At 41.3% G+C, this 17,747-nt stretch overlaps 1 protein-coding gene across 8 annotated transcripts in view; it reads right to left on the bottom strand.

Moving 5' to 3' along the window:
• Positions 1-4,747: 4,747 nt before the first annotated feature.
• NAV2 (neuron navigator 2) overlaps positions 4,748-17,747 on the bottom strand; it is a 188,150-nt gene continuing 175,150 nt past the window's right edge. For all 8 annotated transcript variants that reach the window (XM_042837241.1, XM_042837242.1, XM_042837243.1 and 5 more), the window contains 8 exons: positions 17,203-17,371; positions 14,991-15,226; positions 13,728-13,882; positions 13,196-13,267; positions 12,429-12,625; positions 11,853-11,971; positions 7,391-7,594; positions 4,748-6,651 (listed from right to left, as the gene is read on the bottom strand). In XM_042837241.1, coding sequence (XP_042693175.1) covers positions 6,526-6,651; positions 7,391-7,594; positions 11,853-11,971; positions 12,429-12,625; positions 13,196-13,267; positions 13,728-13,882; positions 14,991-15,226; positions 17,203-17,371 — 1,278 coding nt within the window. In that variant the 3' untranslated portion in view covers positions 4,748-6,525. The remainder of the gene's footprint in view (positions 6,652-7,390; positions 7,595-11,852; positions 11,972-12,428; positions 12,626-13,195; positions 13,268-13,727; positions 13,883-14,990; positions 15,227-17,202; positions 17,372-17,747) is intronic.

Here is a 17,747-nt window from a genome sequence, read left to right as displayed (position 1 = left end):
GTACAGACTTTAAATATGTGTATACATAATAAAATGAATGACTACCAAATAAAAGAATGTAGATTTCCAAGCTCGGCCATTTAGCAATGCATGCATCCCATTTGCAGGTTGGTGTAGGTTGAGTCTGGGACCAAATAGGGAAACAAAATAAAACCATTTTTTAGCAACACTGCAGTAATTTGATAAGGTAAGGTAAACAAAGATAAGGGCCTGTTCTAAGAAAATAATGTTCATAAGACAAAGCTGAAGCAAGGCATCTGAACATCCCTTTGCTTAATTTTAATCAGCCACTGCAGTATGAACTACAGCACCTGCTGATTTCCAGTACTTGGGCTGTTCACATAAATGCATGCAAAAATAGCACAGAGATGGAGTCAGTGATCTAACAGTCAAGAAAAAAGAGAAAAGAAGAAAAAAAAGGTGCTTTTAATTAAGGTCTGCAGAACTGGCTACCTTTGTACCTAAAAGACTGTGCAGCTTGGTGGTTCCATGTGCCCCAGCTCATAAGCTAGAGGTAGAAGAGGCAATGCTGCTTACTTACACTTGCTTTACTACGCAATGGACCTTGAAAAGCCAAAAGAAGTCACATCCAAGACTGACCGGTTTTTTGACGTAATATTAAAAGCCTGGGGCTGACAATAATCAAGATATACCACCTGGCCATGGTAAGCTTCAGCTCAATTTTCCTTCCCCCTTCTCATAGCTCCTCAGCACAAGCAGGCTATGTTAGCATTTTTTGTGATATTTAGAGAGGAAAGACCAAGACAACACTGGCAAGATGAGGGGCTGAGCAGGACAGTATTTCTGGGGAAAAGAGAACAACATAGAACTCAGGTCAGACTCGGGAGCTCGCAGCCTCTGTGTGGCGATTCAGGCAGAACAGGGAGGCGATGAGGCTGGAGCAATGTCAGCAGTGCAGCAGCCAGGGCAGAGGAAGATGGTGGCTGCCCAGCACCAGACGATGCAGCAGGCAGCCCTTTCATTCCTACACACAGGCTGACAGTGCTGCAGCTCAGCATGGTCTCACTCCTGATTTTGTTTCCCCTTCTCCCCCACTGAACACACTCTGGGCCAAAGTGACTGCTGTGAAACACAGAAGATTGCAGAAAATTGATCTGCTTTCTTGATTTGCTCTGATTTCAGCTGATCTAGCACCTGGCGCTGCCTCACCTGTGAATCAGACATAAAATGTCCAGCTTGGGTGGAAAAAAAGGGCTAAAAGAGCATCCTTTCTGCCAGCTAGTGCTACTCCACGACCTTCATTGTGCATCTTCAGGGCGGCTGCTTTTTTTGACCACGACTGAATCTGATATAAATGAATAAAATCCTTCAAACTCCAAAAGAAAGGATTTTGAACGGGGGAAAAGTTTCAGGGCTGTTTCTCAGCTGACGGGCCGAGGAGTGGAGCGTGAGCGCAGCCCGCTGGGCACATGAGGGCTGGCTGCCATGGGGCTCAGCATCCCTCTTTAAACACACACCGCAGTCTGCAGACTGACTGCATAAAGTGATCCCAGGGAATTTCCCCTTCCAGTGCAGAAAGGAAGTCAGCACTGATCCTAAGGCACTGAGAAATGATGAGGTGGAGCTGGGCAGGACATAAAGTAGGAATAAAATAGGATGTTGGAAACAGAATAAAGGTTAAGGGAGGAGTGAGACGAAGCAAAAAATATGTGAAGATGAACATACAAGAGAGCATGCATCAGAGAAAGAAAGAACATGGGGAAAGAGTGTGGGAGGCTGAAAAAGGGAAGAAAGAGGAGTTCCTGAGAGAGATTAAGCATTTTGGTGCCGGCCCAGTATTGATTCACTGTCCAAGGTCAGGACTGAAGTGCCTTACAGAGCCAACCCTAAAACATGCAGTTCTCTGCATTACCAAATATGGAAACCCATTAGAGCTTGCCCAAAATTATTCCTGCTTCTGGAAAACTGCTGCTAAGGGATAAGTGAAATCCCATTGCTGACAATCCGCTCTGACTTAATTTGCACTGCTGTACTATTAAAATAAATGGCAACAGTTCAAGTTCAGGGAACGCTTAGATGCTGTCAAGAGACATGGTTAAGTGAGAACTGTTGGTGATGGGTGGACGGTTGGACTGGTTGATGTGGTAGGTCTTTTCCAACTTTGGTGATTCTGTGATTCTATGATTGCGACTCAGAAGGAAAAAGTAAAAAGTAAAGAGAAGGGGAAAAAACAGACAGCAGAACAAGACAGCCTACAAAAAAAAAATTCCTCCAGAAGACTTAACAACTACCCATGAGCAGCCAAGGCATTTTCTTCTAATAGAGGCATGCCCTAGCTGACATCATTTTCTAGGCTTGTCACGAGATGCAGACAAGTCCAATAGGCAAATCACCTTTCTCGGTTGTCCTGCAAATACCTACCAGTAAAATATCTCTTTTATTGTTTTGAGAACAAATTATTAAGACAGTTAAGCAGGCTATCGGCTTTGCATGAGACCCTGGAGCACGTCCAGAGAAGGGCAGAGGAGCTGTGAGGGATCTGGAGCACAAATGTGATGGGGAGCAGCTGAGGGAACTGGGATGGTTCAGTCTGGAGAAGAGGCACAGGGGAAACCCTGTTACTCTCTACAACTGCCTGACAGGAGGTTGTGGCGATGTGGGGGCCCTCTTAACCCAGGTCACAGCAGTAAGACACGAGGTGATGGCCTCAAGTTGCACGAGGGGAGCTTCGGGTTGGATATGAGGAAATCTTTCTCCTCAGTAAGCGCGGTGATGCAGTGGCACAGCTGCCCAGGGAGGTGGGGGAGTCCTCACAGTTCCACAGTTCCAGAACTGCGGGGATGGGCAGTGGGCACTGGGGGGTTGGGGATCTTAGTGGTACAATGTCTCAGGGCTGCTGGTATCTTTTCACAATAAACAACTAAAACTCACCATCTTCAAATGGAAAATGTCAATTAAGAAGGGGGCAAAAAGTTCAGGGAAACCACAAATCTGAATAAATAAGCATCAATTTTATTGAATCATGAATAATTTAAGACTGGTACAATCATCAGCTTTATTCTCCATGACACAGGGGTGCGGGAAGGGGGAGAAACGGGGAGGGGGAGGAAGGGGAGGCATGATCTCAAACAGACCATTCACAAATTCCAATCCTAAATGAGAACTGAAAATTAAATAGGGAGAGGAGCAAATGGAAAACATCATAAACGTACACAAAATACTCGATTCCTAATTTTTCTCTTTAAAAATGGCTAGAAAAAATTCATCAAAATGCAGCACTTTTAATCAAATATTTACATTTCTATGTTACAATGAAAAAATGTACATCTTATAGAACATATTTCATAAACTGCTCCACTGGAAACGACTAGATCAAAACAGCAACCTTCCATTTAATATTGACAAAGATATTTATTTTTTTTTGCTTAGTTTTTGCATTTTTTTTTTTCTTGAAAGAAAATTGCCACATTCAGACAAGGTTTCATACACATAATATCGAAGTTAAGCATCAACAATGAAATACCAGTTTGCTTCTTCCAAAATGTACAAAAAGATGAGCCCCCTCCCATTCCCCAGATAAACCACATCTCATTTATGGCCTGTATCAGTCTTGGCAGTTTTGAAGAAAATGGTTTATATTTTCAGTTTTTAACACAACGTGAATGTTGCATAGAAATTCATTTTTTTTTTTCCCTTGTTGTTCTCCTTTAAAAAAAGCCAACTTTGTAGGAAAAAAAAAACAAAACAAAACAAAAAAAAGGCAAAAGGAAAGGAAGTGTCACTGAAAAAGCCTTAAGTGAGACGAAAGTCACTTAGAGAAAGACTGAAGTCTTGATAAAAACTAAGTGTGCACTGTGGGTAAACCTGCCTCCCCAAGTTTCAGAAAGACACTGAATCCTGTGATGCTGAGGACGAGCATCCCACTCCACATTGCCCTTCACTGTAACCCAAACTAGCATCAATACCAAATAATAACAGAAATTCCTTCCTGGGCATAAGCACAGGATTAAACATGAGAAAAAAAGCACCCCATTCCCCGCAAATAAAAACACCGTTATAAACTTGTCTTACAGAACTCAGTTAAAGATTAACTGAGATGTTTTCTAGGATATTAAGTCCATTGAAAGTCCTAGCCCTGCAACAGGCACACGCAGTGTCTGCATGGATTGAGTTGGAGGATTAGGCATCAAGATTCACAGTAGTAGCAGGTAGGTCAGTGCTGGGAGGCAGAACTGTCAGGACTACTGGAAAAATCAACCTGTCTGTAAGTCATCACCAGCATGCCGTGCGTTTAATTCCATACAGACACATCCCATGTAGACAGTACCAAGACCACATCAGGAACACAGGCTGAGTGAGCCCTTGGTACTTCATTCAGTGACATAATGAAATAGAGTTCAGAGAGTTAAAAATGGCAACAACAGCAAGCTTTCCCCCGCCCCCCCCCCCCGTCATTAAAATATTTTAATTTTTCTTTTACAATACTTTTCTTTAAAATAATAATAAAAAAAAGAGTCATCAGCACTTAGAAGTTGTAATAGGAGCAGATTCAAGACCAGCTCAGTAAGACAACATAAGCACAGGTATGTTACAGGAAGTAATGAGGTATCATCAAGCTATCCTCTCCAACTGCGTCCCAGAAGCATGAACTTGTCTCTTCCATTACTTTAAACCCAGACGGATTAACAGGCTCCTAAAGAAGTGTTCATAATGAGTTTTTTTTCTGTACATTGACAAACACCAGCACATTTCTGTAATTTAATAATGACAGCATTTATTCTAGTTGAAAATCCTTTTTTTTTTTTTTTCTTTTTTCTTTTTTCTTTTCCTGCATGGATAAAAGAGCTCTTCAAGGACTTATAGCTGCAGATTGATATGAACCTGAAAAGTTCTCATTCCCCTCCTTTCTCTTTGTCACATTGCGACCAATTCTAGCGTCTTGTCCAAACCATATTCACAGCAATGTACGATATTCCAAGAGATGACTTAGCCCTGTTTATGTAAATAAAATCCCAGAATATACAGCACTAATTTAATAATAATAAAAAAAATAGTACAAAATAAGGCATCGCTTCAAAATTCAGCACCAAAAGATAGCTGGGAAGGCTCGTACAGGCCAACAGTGAGGAATGGTGTTGTGTTGAGGTACAGCCCAGTGCAGCTGGCTTGGTGGGGCTGCTGGTGTGAGCGTCAGCTTCCACAGAGAGGAAAGTGCAATTCTTGGTGAGGTGCTCCTGTTCCCCAACAGAAGTACAAAGCCTTAACGCTGAGAGCATAGGTGTGCATATTCGGAGAGGAGGAGAAATAAAACCAGGTTCACAGCTCTGCCAAAACTCAAAAGCATGGCCTGGGTAAACTCAAAAGACACAGTACCTTCCTTCCTGCTAGAATACTATTATTTTTTTTTTTTTTGCAGTTAAAAAGAAAAGCCATGGGAGGAAACATGGTCATCAGAGTAGCACTTGGAACTGTCACAGAGCTGAGTTGTAATTAATCCATTCATGGTTGTGCTGACAGGAACAAAAGCCCTGAACAAAACCCAACATTTTTAGAAAACTGCTGTAACGTTTCATGGCATGAATTAAGAACTGAAAGTCTGACCATCCCTTCAGGGGTGTAGCTACCTATCCTGCGCACACAGGGCTCACAGGATGCCCCTGTGCTCCCTCAGGTCCTGTAGAGCTGTAGGACTTGTGCTGACTTCTGCAGAAGAGGGAAACTCCCCCCCGCTGAAGTCAACTGAGCATCACAGATGGATGTGGAGGAGAACTGGGCCCTGCCCAGCAGAGGGCCACCTGATAGTTAACCAGTAGTAGGACTGATGGTTACACAGTGCTGGAAAAAACCTGATTTGTTCAGACTGTATATATACTTTTATATATTCCTATTTATATATATGTCTATCTTTACAAACACATAACAAAAGAAAGCCAAGGTCTCAGACTGGCAAGGAGAGCAGTGTTTTTTCTTTTCATTCTTCCCCCCTCCCCCCCTTTTATTATACTTATTTAAACTTCCCTGTTTAGCAGCTTTGCCTTTATGGAGTATTATACCAAGGCAAGCAGTATTGTTATAGCACCAGAACTATACAAAGCTGAGTTTAATCTGCAAAGCTGATTGGTAAAAGTCCAGCCCTCACCTAAATGTGTTTGGTCAAAAGCAGCATAGGCAAAAATTTCCTCTCCCCTCTCCTTCTCTACATGGCACAAAGCTGTTTGCTTCATAGTTGTGAAATCCACCCCCTTTAACTGTTTTTTCTTTTAGTAACGATGACTATTTTTAGCATCTTCAGCATCTTAGGCATGAGAGCTTACAGCAACTAAACAGAAGAAAACAAAGGAACAGTGCAGCTCTTATCATTGTAAGAAGAAAAACAATACAAATGTTGCTTGGGTTGCCTGCACCCAGGTTCAAGACTGACTCTAAGTGTCTTCTTGTTATTGCAGCTCTAACACTGAGATACCAGCCCAGCCCAGGAACACGTTCCTTTCATGAGTTTGTGATTGGGATTCTTGTCAAGTGGGACAGCAATCATGGAAATGCCCTATTTCTATCCGATGAAGATCACAACGTTGACTCCAGAGATGAATCGAGAATGTCATCGTGATGGCTGTTGCTGTTAGAGTCACTGTCATAACTCTGGGGACTTGAATAGTTGGCTGCTTCCTGCAGTCTCATTAGCATGTTCATCTACAGAGGCAAAAAAGCACATAATTATTGTATTCTGAGGGTAGAAACAGTATCAACTCTATATGATAATCGCATCTGCATTCACTTTGCCAGCACGTTGCAAAGGTAAGGAACAGACATCTGGAGTAATTATTCCTGTGTATCTGAAAAGAGGAATTACATTTAAAACATGCTATGGCAACATACAAATTAGTCATGAATTGTATGCTTTTCCAGAAAGGATAAAAATGAAGAGATTGAATTGACCCACTCAGAGGGTGGTGACACACTGGTGACACACTGGAGCAGGTTGCCCAAGAAGGTTGTGGATGCCCCATCCCTGAAGACATTCAAGGCCAGGCTGGTTGTAACTCTGGGCAGCCTGGCCTGGTGGTTGGGGACTCTGCCTACAGCAGGGGGGTTGAAACTAGATGATCCTTGAGGTCCTTTTCAACCCAGGCCATTGCACGATTCTATGATTAGTCCACAAGATTCTGCAAGCATCCTTCCCCCCTCTTGCTCTGACACATGGAAATGCATACAGAACTGTTGAATTAGGCTAATCTGAAGGTACAAATCTCTAGCTTGATATTTAGAACCACAGAATCACTGAGTTGGAAATGATGCCTGTACCTGTATACGTGAGCTAGAGAAAGCTAAAACATGTTCTGCTGTTCCGTTATCTTTTCACTCCTGCTTTTAGTCCCCCTTAACAAAGGGAAACCAGGCAGTTTCACTGTCTCAGAAAGGAGAAGCTTACCAGTGGATCTCCTTCAGCATCACTCACTGGAACTTGCTTGCTGGTCGAGCCTTCCCGTGACAAGGAGTAGCCATCAAACCCCACGTCCTCAGGTCGCAGCTGTAGCAGAGGAGGCCACTCGTGGTGCTGTGGGGTGGCTGCCCATGGGTACGTGTCCATTACCCATTTGGCAGGGTCCTCCCAGGGAGCTCTCCTCCCGTACAGCTGGAAAAGGGAACAACTTTCTTTTAAAACATTCCCATTTGCCTACCATTTCATTCACTGCTTACCTAACTGAAATGAATGAGCCATGATTCTTCGACTGCAAAAGAAACTTTCGAGCAGAGCTGAACAGAACCAAATTAGATTGGCCATTACTCCAATGGCAAAGTTTTTATTATTTTTAAGTGGCAAGTGGCTTTGAAGAGGCTAACCACCTCCTTTGAGACTGCAGCACCCTTCTGTGGGTGCCATTTGAACAAAGGGAGATGTAAAAATAACCTCCATTCAGAAAGGTGGCTATTTTTTTCTTTTTTCCTTTTTTTTGCCTTAAACTTGAAGTAAATACAAAGGACAGACTGTTAACGATCACATTCAGTTCACAACAACAGCTGGCTTATCTGTCCACCGTTGCTGTGAAACTGCAGCTACAAGAATGCACAGGAGGAAACGTGATACCTGTTATCGAGCAACAGTGATGGATGGATGTCAAAGCATGGTTTTCAAGCCAAGAGATTTTCTTTGTACTCAACCAAGAAAATGTGCCAGCAGAATTTGGCTATCTGTTTCCATTTCAAGTAAGTATGCTGTCTCAAAACCTTTTTCTTGTTTCCAGCAGATTGTGTTACTATATCCCTATATATCTTTCCCTATATATATATAGAATCCTATATATCTTTCTTGTTATGTTGTTTGCCTTAAATAGATAATAAATTCTTTTGAATGTCATATTACTTTAAAAAATGTAAGTACAACTTGAAGTGACTTTAAACTTTTTAACTTCAGCTTTACGCATTTCTGGCCCAACTATCCTTCCACAACTGGAGTCCATTACTAGCATTTTGTCACATGAATTCGGAGACCTCTTACTTTCCTATAAAATGCATGGAGGGAAAAAAAGCACCAGTGTAGGACAGGAATTTGCCAGCTCTTTGATGGATACAAGACTGCCTCCTTTTGCTCATCACTACTTCTTTCCCACCCTCGAAATTTTATCATCCTCTCTGTTACCAAACAGGAATAGTTAGGGCAAACTTTGGAGCTTTCTAGAGCTGATCCTCACGTGGCCATAAGTGGCAAAGCATTAAGTGTATTCTGGAACAGCACTGCAGCAGGGAGAGCCCAGCAGGTGGTGCTAGGCAATCTTACAAACAAAATGTGCTTAATCCTTCATCTGCACTGTGCTGTTTTCCCAGCATAATGTCTTCAAGCTGTGACTAACCAGATCTCATACCTTATCTTGTTCTCAAATTTACAGGAAGACATGACTGTTGGTAAGTGCAGAGAATTTTGTATTTGTCACGTCCTTACTGCCTAGAAGGTCCATGTAGTTCCTACCACACTTCTCAGAATGAGATGTAAGTGACATTTGCATTGCAGCACATGAAATCATCACAGATCTACTTGAGGTACCAGCTCACTATTCCCTTCCACAGCACCCAGTTCTATCCCTTTCTCATGAGTGCCTCCTAGAGAGAGAGAAGGTGCCATGAAGGAGCAGAAATCTGACAGGTTGGCTCAGAAAGCCATACTGGGTACGAGCAGTGATTTCCCTCTGGTGCTATATGAACCAACCTGTTAGATTTCTGCTCCTTGCATGAAGCCACAGAAAGTTTAGGCCCTCTTTTTCTTGATGCAGCATTCCATATCAATACACAGAGCAGGAAGAACTAGGGTAAAGTTTTTTGTTTTTTTTTTGTTTTTTTTTTTAACAACCCTGTAATTTTCACATTGCTGTTTTGAGGAACCAAAACCTCAGCAGTTCCAATGGGAGCAATTATTGTAAGGATCCCTTTGGCTCACTTGTTTTTGACCCAAAATAGTTCTCCAAATGAGAAACAGAAACATACAAATAGTTCAGTTTAGGTCCAGAGAGATCAGACTGAAATCAGCAGTCCACCGTTCCTTCTTGGCAGGCAATTTCATATGAGAGGATGCTTTCTCAAAGGAGCTTTTGTGGGTGTAGGGGACAGAAAATAGCCCAAAAATGGAACACACATTTCTAGCATTAGCTTGTTAATTAGTAGGGCTCTGACTGCTCTTTGACTACATGAGTTCTATTCTTCCCCACAGACTCAACAAAAGAGAAATTCCAGAATAAATGAAGAAATAACTTAAATGAAGTGAATTTGTGGAATTTGGGGAAATTGGATCAAAGCAGATAAAGAATTCAAAGCAAAAAGAGAGAAACTGAAATCTTTACTACACTTAGAATGTAAGCCATTCAGATCACCTAAAGAAAGATGAAGACTGCAGGCAAGACAAACGAGGGCAAAGAGGGTTTATTAACTGATGTGCTTTCTCATCATTATTTTCCATACCTACTGATCAGCTGATGCGGAGAGCTTCAGATCACTATGACAAGCCCAAGCACTGCTATAGATAGCAGTTCATTTTTTTTTTCCATTTCAAGAGGAAACAAAATCATTACATTTGCCCTCATCACAGATTTTAGGTCAAAAAAATTACTGGCTCCTATTACTTTCCTTTATAGGAACCCTGTAGGAAGTTTTATGTGAAATACTTTGTGTCACCTTCTGTTCTATTTCTAGCTAAGTTACCCCTGTGCATTCTTAAACACTGATTACGTTCCTTACACCAAAGTGATGAGGACTCCAGGCCCCATCACAATTCCAATGGCAAACTGTGTCTGTCAAAATTCTGACCAGAACACGTATTGAAGAATTCATGCACTTAGAAGCTGTGAGGAGCCATGAGTTAAGACTCAAGTTTTCTATGACAAAGCTGTCTTTTCTCACTTCCACATCCACAAACACCCGCTGTAGAAACAGCAAATGAAACTCAATGTGCTTCTTAAGTGGACAATATAAAATCCTTTGACACAACTGCTTCTCCACGAAGCTTGTAACTTCTTGGAGTTATTTCATGTTTCAGAAAGATTACAGCCTCATATACATATATATATATGTGTGTGTGTGTGTGTGATGGAGAAGCTAATACTTTTGCAGTAAAACACTGTAGCTGTGAATTGTTTTTACTAATAACAAGCTGTGTCTTACTCAGTTTAAATTTTTCTAGTCCAAACTTGCCAAACATCCATTAAGCTTCCTCAGAGCAGCCTAAGCTGCTCATCTCTCACTATACAATGATTTCTGTATCCTAAATGATACCTGCTGCTCTTTTCTAAACATCTTGCACTTTTCTAATGTGTCTTCTTACGCAAAGAAGCAGTACTGGATTATAGGTTATGTCCCTACAATGGCATCTGTCGTCAAAACACAAGCTCCCAATACATTACCACACTTCACAATTCCCATCTACCTTCAGCCCTTTGTTAACCTTCCACTCTTACTGTGACCCAGCGTTCTATTTCTGCATGTGTGATCTTGCATTTCGCTTCACTGCAAAAGAAGTCATTTTAAAACGAGCCTGTCCACTAACAGGACAAACCTTTCATTTGTCCTGGGTCTTCATGTTACAAAAACACAGGGAGTTTTCTCACAGAAAAAATCTTTATTAAAAATAACTACTTTAATGTATGCAATACCCAGAATTTACTGGTGTTTGGTTTCGCTGTCTCCACAACAACCTTTTAAATTACGTGCTGCTATTTTTATTCTGAGAACTGAAGAACCAAAAAAGTCATTCTTTCCATAGTTGCTTGGCAAGTAAATCCATAGCAAACCTCTGTTAAGCTTTCCTCCTGATTCTAACATGCTTCATAGTCAAAGAGATGCTAAGAATCATATGGAAATGCCCCAAACTATCCAACTTGCTAGAGTGTATGAATGATATACAAAGAACAGACAGTGATGAATTCACTACAGACTCTGAAAGAATTATGCAGAGATCTACTCGAAAATTCATCCTGTAGATTGAGAAATAATGAGTATGTCACTGATACTGATCCCATCAGGCATTTAGGTGCTTCTCAGAGTATGCGGCGTTGCTCCTCCCCTGCTGAAAGATTTGCTGTGATTTGCAAAGGACAATCCTACATAACGAAATGACCACAAAAAATGTTTTTCTGATGCATGGTACAGTTTTAAGGTGTACTCCTGGAACAGATTACTGAAAGGTACTGTATGTCTAACTCCCACTGAAAACATCAATTGTTTGGCATTTAACTTCTGTTTAAAAAAAAATCAGTCTGCAGCTTCTGTGCTTCCACTCCTTACTCCAAGATGCTTTGCACAGTTATATCCACAGAAAACTGTGTTGCTATTCAGTTTCATCTGATGCTGTGTTGCCCTCTGCATAGATGTTACTCAAGACTGATGAGTCTTCATTTCTGTTGGCTTACCTGCAGCCCTTCTCTGACTGCCTCCAGCAGGTATGGGATGATGGAGTAGTTCCACAAGTCAGTAAACCAAACTCTTGAACCATCTACATCTATTGGACAAGAGAGGAAGAGCCGTGGACCTGGGAAAGGGACATTCAGATATTATACTCAAATAATTGTGACATGAATCAAAAGAGGATCAAATGACAATTTCCAGTTCTTTAGAGAAAGAAGGCAAGTACTGAAGAACAAACGTAGCAATCTGGTGAAGTGCTCTTTCTTCAGAGGTCAAAAATCCCCTGCAACAACTCAAAAGACTAAAGCTTTCAAGGCAAAACCAGTTAGCTGCATTTCATAACAAGTTTTGGCATCAATGACTTAAGAGGTCTGTCAAAATGGGCAAAAAGAGTTCGAAAACTTCTTGTACCATTTGTCTGAGAATATGCTACTGTCCAAAAGCAGTGTTTTTAAGAGAACATTTTACCCCATGTAGTACAAAGAAATATACCAGGCATATTATACTTCATGCACGAGGAAATACACATGTTGATGTATGTCTGGAAATGCAACCCCTGACAGACTGGGCAGAACACTTACCAATAGTAACATCGGAGGAGCTGTGGGCCTCCAAAAACTTGTTCAAATGTTGCCAGACCTTAGGAATCCAATCAATAATTTTAACCAGCTCTGCATTTCTCATTCTGCTGCTGATTTCTGTTTCAATCAATTTTCTTCTCAGGAAACGGCCAAGAAAGCCCTTGACTGGCTCAGTGTGGTTAGCACATAGCACCCATCTGTGACAGAACAGGAAAAATGTCCATCATTATTCTTTAGTGCTACAGAACAAAACTATTCTGGGTGACATTTTTCGTATCGTTTCTGGATTATTATCATGATCAAAATAGCCTATCCCAATCATCTTTACTCTTACCAAAAATTATTTTCAAATGATGAATTCATGAGATGAAATACTTGTGCTCTGCTTCATCTCATGTCTCATTCAGTATCTGCTTTGCCTATTGTCATATTTCAACCTTCTTAAGAGGATCAAATATCTTAAAATTCCTTGGAAAAGTCAAGGTTTTATCAATGTCAGTTATTTTAATAATAGAAGATGCTGTGCTAGGGGACATGGTCTAGTGGGAAATATTGGTGGTAGAGGGATGGTTGGACTGGATGATCTCAAAGATCTTTTGCAACCTTGGTGATTCTGTGACAACATAAAGCTACACGTTGGGGCAGCAGATACTAGAGAATGGTATTTCTCTCCTATTTCAGCTGAGAAGAACAACCTCAGATGACTCAGCAGCCATTACTACTCTGTGAGCCTGCAGACAGAAATGAGAAACATAAATAAACAGTACCTGAAATTATGGTGAAGTTGAAGATTCGGTGTTGAGGAGGTGGCTTGGTTCATCGTGCCAATAATATACGGACTGTTAATAGAAACAAACAAACAAAAACTACATCAAACTTGTAAACTAAGTAAGTAAATGTAGTGAAATCTTAACTTTAAAAGGGTTACTCAAACCTTTTTTGTGTGAGTCAAAGAAAACTTTGTACTTACAACCAGATTCTCAATACCTTATGAGCACATCAAATTCTGACAGCAAAACTGAAGTTTTGGAGCAGCCTCTTCCACCAAAAATGGCTTTTAGTACTTAAGACGTATTGCATTAAATGAATGCAAATCACCCAAACCCTCTATTATTTTTAAATTATCGATTACAGAAGAACTGATTATTTAATGAAGAGAGTATCTGTGAAGTGCTGTCCATAATACGGATGGTCTGGCCATCTCAGCCCTCTTTACCAGATCAACCTAGACTTCCTTTTTCAGGACATAGTTAGGAAATGTCGTTCTTGGATGTGGCATGTGTTCTAAGATCTGCTTACCATTTGTGGTACTTGCAATTTAGAAGTCCGTTGAAGATCTCTCCTAGGGAGCTAACATGATGCAAGTTGTCCAAAATGATTACAAGAGGCATATCTACAGCATTGTTTTCACTATTACACTGGTCTGCTAGGTTGGACAGGTATTGGCGGAGTTCCTGCATGGCACACGTTGAAAACAAAGAACAAAAAAACCCAGAGATTTCATCATATGTCTTGAAAAAAAAACAATTAAGATAAATTAGCTAGTGATGTTGCCAAGAAATCTAAAGAAGGAGACCACTGTCGCTTGCACGCTGAGGAAGCAGAAAAATCTGGTTTTCCTTCTCTTACTTAGGTTACACTGAACATCCAGAGACATGTATGAGATAAGGACCTAGAGGGTTAAGATTCTGTCTTTTCATTTAATTTTTTTTTTCTTGTCTCATTTGTGCTGTCCTAATATGACATTTGGAAGACTGAAATACATTTTTCTTTTTCAGGAACGTACTGTAATCTCTACACACCAAGCAAGAGAGGCACTTTCATTCCAGCTAGGTTTGTTCTCTGGTCTTGCAACTATGCTTATACCAAAACAAACCAGACCAAATCAATCTGGTATAAAGTACTCCCCAATAGAGACCAAATTTAGATACCTTCAGTAAGAATGATAAGCTCAGAGTACTACTGCAGGGTGACTGGGTGTGGCTGAAAAGCTCTCACCATCCTTAGAGCACTAACTGCACAGCGCATCTCAAATTGAACCAGTGGCCCACAACCACACTCTCAACCATCCCTTTTCCCCCAGCAAGATTTGCCTAAGGCCATCATACATGCTGCTTTTTTATTACAATTATTTTTTAGCCTAGACATTCACTGAAGGTATATTTGGCAAAACCCAAAGCACATAAAAACAGAGACATGCCTTAGGAGCTCAGGAATGCGTCTGGACAACAGTAACTACAGAGACAACATATGCAGATTACCACTGCTGATACCTGTAGCTGCAGGAATTCTGGCAGCCTGGAGATGCATTCTGCGTTTTTTGAGAAAAATGTTCACTTGCAATAGGGACTTCTGAAGTTGCTAAGAATTTGATGCAGGCGTTTAATGTCCACAGCAACCCTCAGGCCACCTGAAAATCCTAGCACCTCTCAGTGTTCAAATACACACCTGGAAGCCTGCTATTGCACGCCCCTCACCGGGTGAACCCACAGTTCTGAAAACCTTAAATGTTGCTCCTTTGGGATAATGGTACTGCACAAGCAGTGATTTCTGTGTTCTCACCTTGCTGGACTTATGGTCCACGTTGAAGGTTGCAATAATTCCGTCAGCCAGCTCTCTGCCCTCCCGCAGGACCATATACTCAGAGAGCCGGTTTGCTAGGTATGTTTTACCAGTGCCACTGGGGCCAGACAAGATAATCCTCCGGTGTTCCAGCAGGAGAGAGACGTAGCGCTGCAGGATGGGCTTTGGGATCAGTGATTCGAACACCAGGCAGTCCAAGCTGTTTTCGCAGACGCCTGCAACGGAAAGAGATGCGGCATCTGTAGGAATTCCTATTTTGCATCCAGGTTACCTGCATTGTTCTAAGCTTTTTGTTGTTGTTGATCCAACCTGACCAAGCGAGTTATTATTTCAGAGGGAAATCCCTTCCCTGCTCTGCTATCACGACAGGGAACAGCCCACATAAAAACGTGCAGAAGTGAGCTGTGAGCTTCACCTGGATTTTCCTTCAGCTGTCCCAGTTCTCAAAGCACTCTGCTGCGTCTCATTGTGTCCTCGGAGGGAAGATTTAGGCTGGATGTCAGGGGGAAGTTCTTTACCAAGTGAGTGGTGAGGTGCTGGAACAGGCTGCCTGGAGAGGCTGTGGATGCCCCATCCCTGGAGGTGTTCAAGGCCAGGTTGGATGGTGCCCTGGGCAGCCTGGTCTGGTATTAGATATGGAGGTTGGTGGCCCTGCCTGCAGCAGAGGGGTTGGAACTTGGTGATCCTTGGGGTCCCTTCAAGCCATTCTATGATTCTATGAAATTTTGCCATGCAATGATTTCCAGGCTACATCTTTCACACGTGAGCCATCTGTTTTAGACTATTTTGTCATGTGCAGCACACATTCCTCCAGAATTTACCTGTTTACTTTTGAATCACTAAACAAAAAAAAAAAGCAGCTATCATCAACTCCCCCTGATTTCCCAAACACTTCTAATTAAACTCCTTCTCTGTCTGCTGATAGCTATCTCTTCTAACATAAAATTTCTACTGATAAGCATTTATGCCATGTCAGCAATCACTTTAGGCAGAATTGGCTCAGACAAAACACACAGTGCTTCAAAATAAACAGAAGAAAGGGAAGTTGGCAGATCAGACAGAGAAATGTTTGCACCTCGATGGTTACATGGAATATTAAATATTTATATAGGCAGCTTTGTACCTTGAAGGTGTGAGTAACTGGTTTCCCATAAATTGATTAAATACATTCATATCTTATTGAAAAATGTTACCATGTACGAACCTCTAACGTGCAAGTCAAGCCACTGCAAGTTAAGCATAAGACAAGACTGCAACTTCATAGGTATGGCAGTCATTGAGCAGTATTTCACTTGAAGTTAATACTCTTGGACAATGCAGCCTACGTAAGCAGAATATTTGCGGCTCTCAGCAAACTCAGATATCTCATGACTTATTCTGCCTCCCTGACTGCTGATTTTTAACACAAGGAAATGATTTTTTGCAACAATATTCAGAAATGGAAACACTTCTGAATGTGCAGTCAGACTTCAAAGTTGAGCTGTAGTGTTTGGCAGCATTCACAAGTACTGTGAGCAAGCTGATAGACTGCAGTGACTGGGGACTTTTCCTCAACCCCAAGTCCATCCGATAGTTTTCGTACAAAAAAGGCCTCTGAGAATTTCAGTGTCACAGGACATTAAATTCTCATCAGCATAATATGCTCAATCACATTGATGAGAATTTTGAAAACAATACATTTTGAAAAACCTGCTTTCAATGATCCAGAGTTAAATATATTATGAATTCCACGTTCTTTCCCTGTTGGCTCTGAAGGAGGGACTATCAAGTGAGATGAATCAAGCAAGTTAAATTGTCCTTTTTACTCCGCGTTAAGGAAATGCCAAGTAGGTCTGTTACAAACAGCTGACTGAAATTCTGAAGCTTTATTGATTTCAAAGCATACTTGCTGCTGAAACAATTCCACTGCATTGCCTGTGATGTGATGTGCTCTGCAGTACAACTTCAGGCACCAATTTAAGAGGTCTGGAGAAAGCTGCTAAGTGTGTAGAATTATTCCTATTGTTACAGACTGAAGATCTACTAATTTTGTAGTCTCCAAGTGCTGCCTTAATCGAATGAAAACAGAACGGTGAGTAATTAAAAGGAAAGGCAATAAAAACTTTTCTACTCCTCTGCATTTCTTGACACAGTATGCTTTGATAAAACCATAATTACTGACAACTACAATGGACTGATCAAACATCATTACCTTTGATGGTAACTGAAATAGTATTGTTTTCTCCAACCAAATAGCCACAGGGCAACAGCTCAGGTGTCTCAGCACTATTCGTGCGTTTGATCTCTCCAATGCTGTAACCCAGAACACTGTCTGAATTCAGCCCTAGCTGACTCACTGGATCCACGTGAATGATGTACTCCTGTGGTGAAAAAAGAAGGGGAAAGTCTACAAGACATTGAAATTGCTGTGCCTGTAGGGTCTACGCCATGACAATAATCACCCTGAGTTAAATACTACTTGATGCTGTCCAAAGCCAGTTTAAAATAACAAGCTAATCCTCAAACATAAAGCACAGAGAATAGGCAAGTAACTGCTATGAAGCTAACATGTGAGGAAACTATGGAAAATAAAGTTAGCAGACTTGTCTCAAGTTATGTACCACCTCTTTGTACAACTCAGCACTGCTTGGACATACACCCAAACTCACAGCGGTACACACATCTGAGCCTCCATACAGATCTCCTGTTGTGAAATACTGTGTGAATACTAATTGGAGACTTGAAGCAGAGAGCAGA

This window comes from Centrocercus urophasianus, unplaced genomic scaffold (assembly GCF_019232065.1).
Source record: "Centrocercus urophasianus isolate 14NV4802_14NV808 unplaced genomic scaffold, USGS_Curo_1.0 seq_7, whole genome shotgun sequence".
NCBI lineage: Eukaryota > Metazoa > Chordata > Aves > Galliformes > Phasianidae > Centrocercus > Centrocercus urophasianus.
This window is presented reverse-complemented; position numbering and strand designations above follow the sequence as displayed.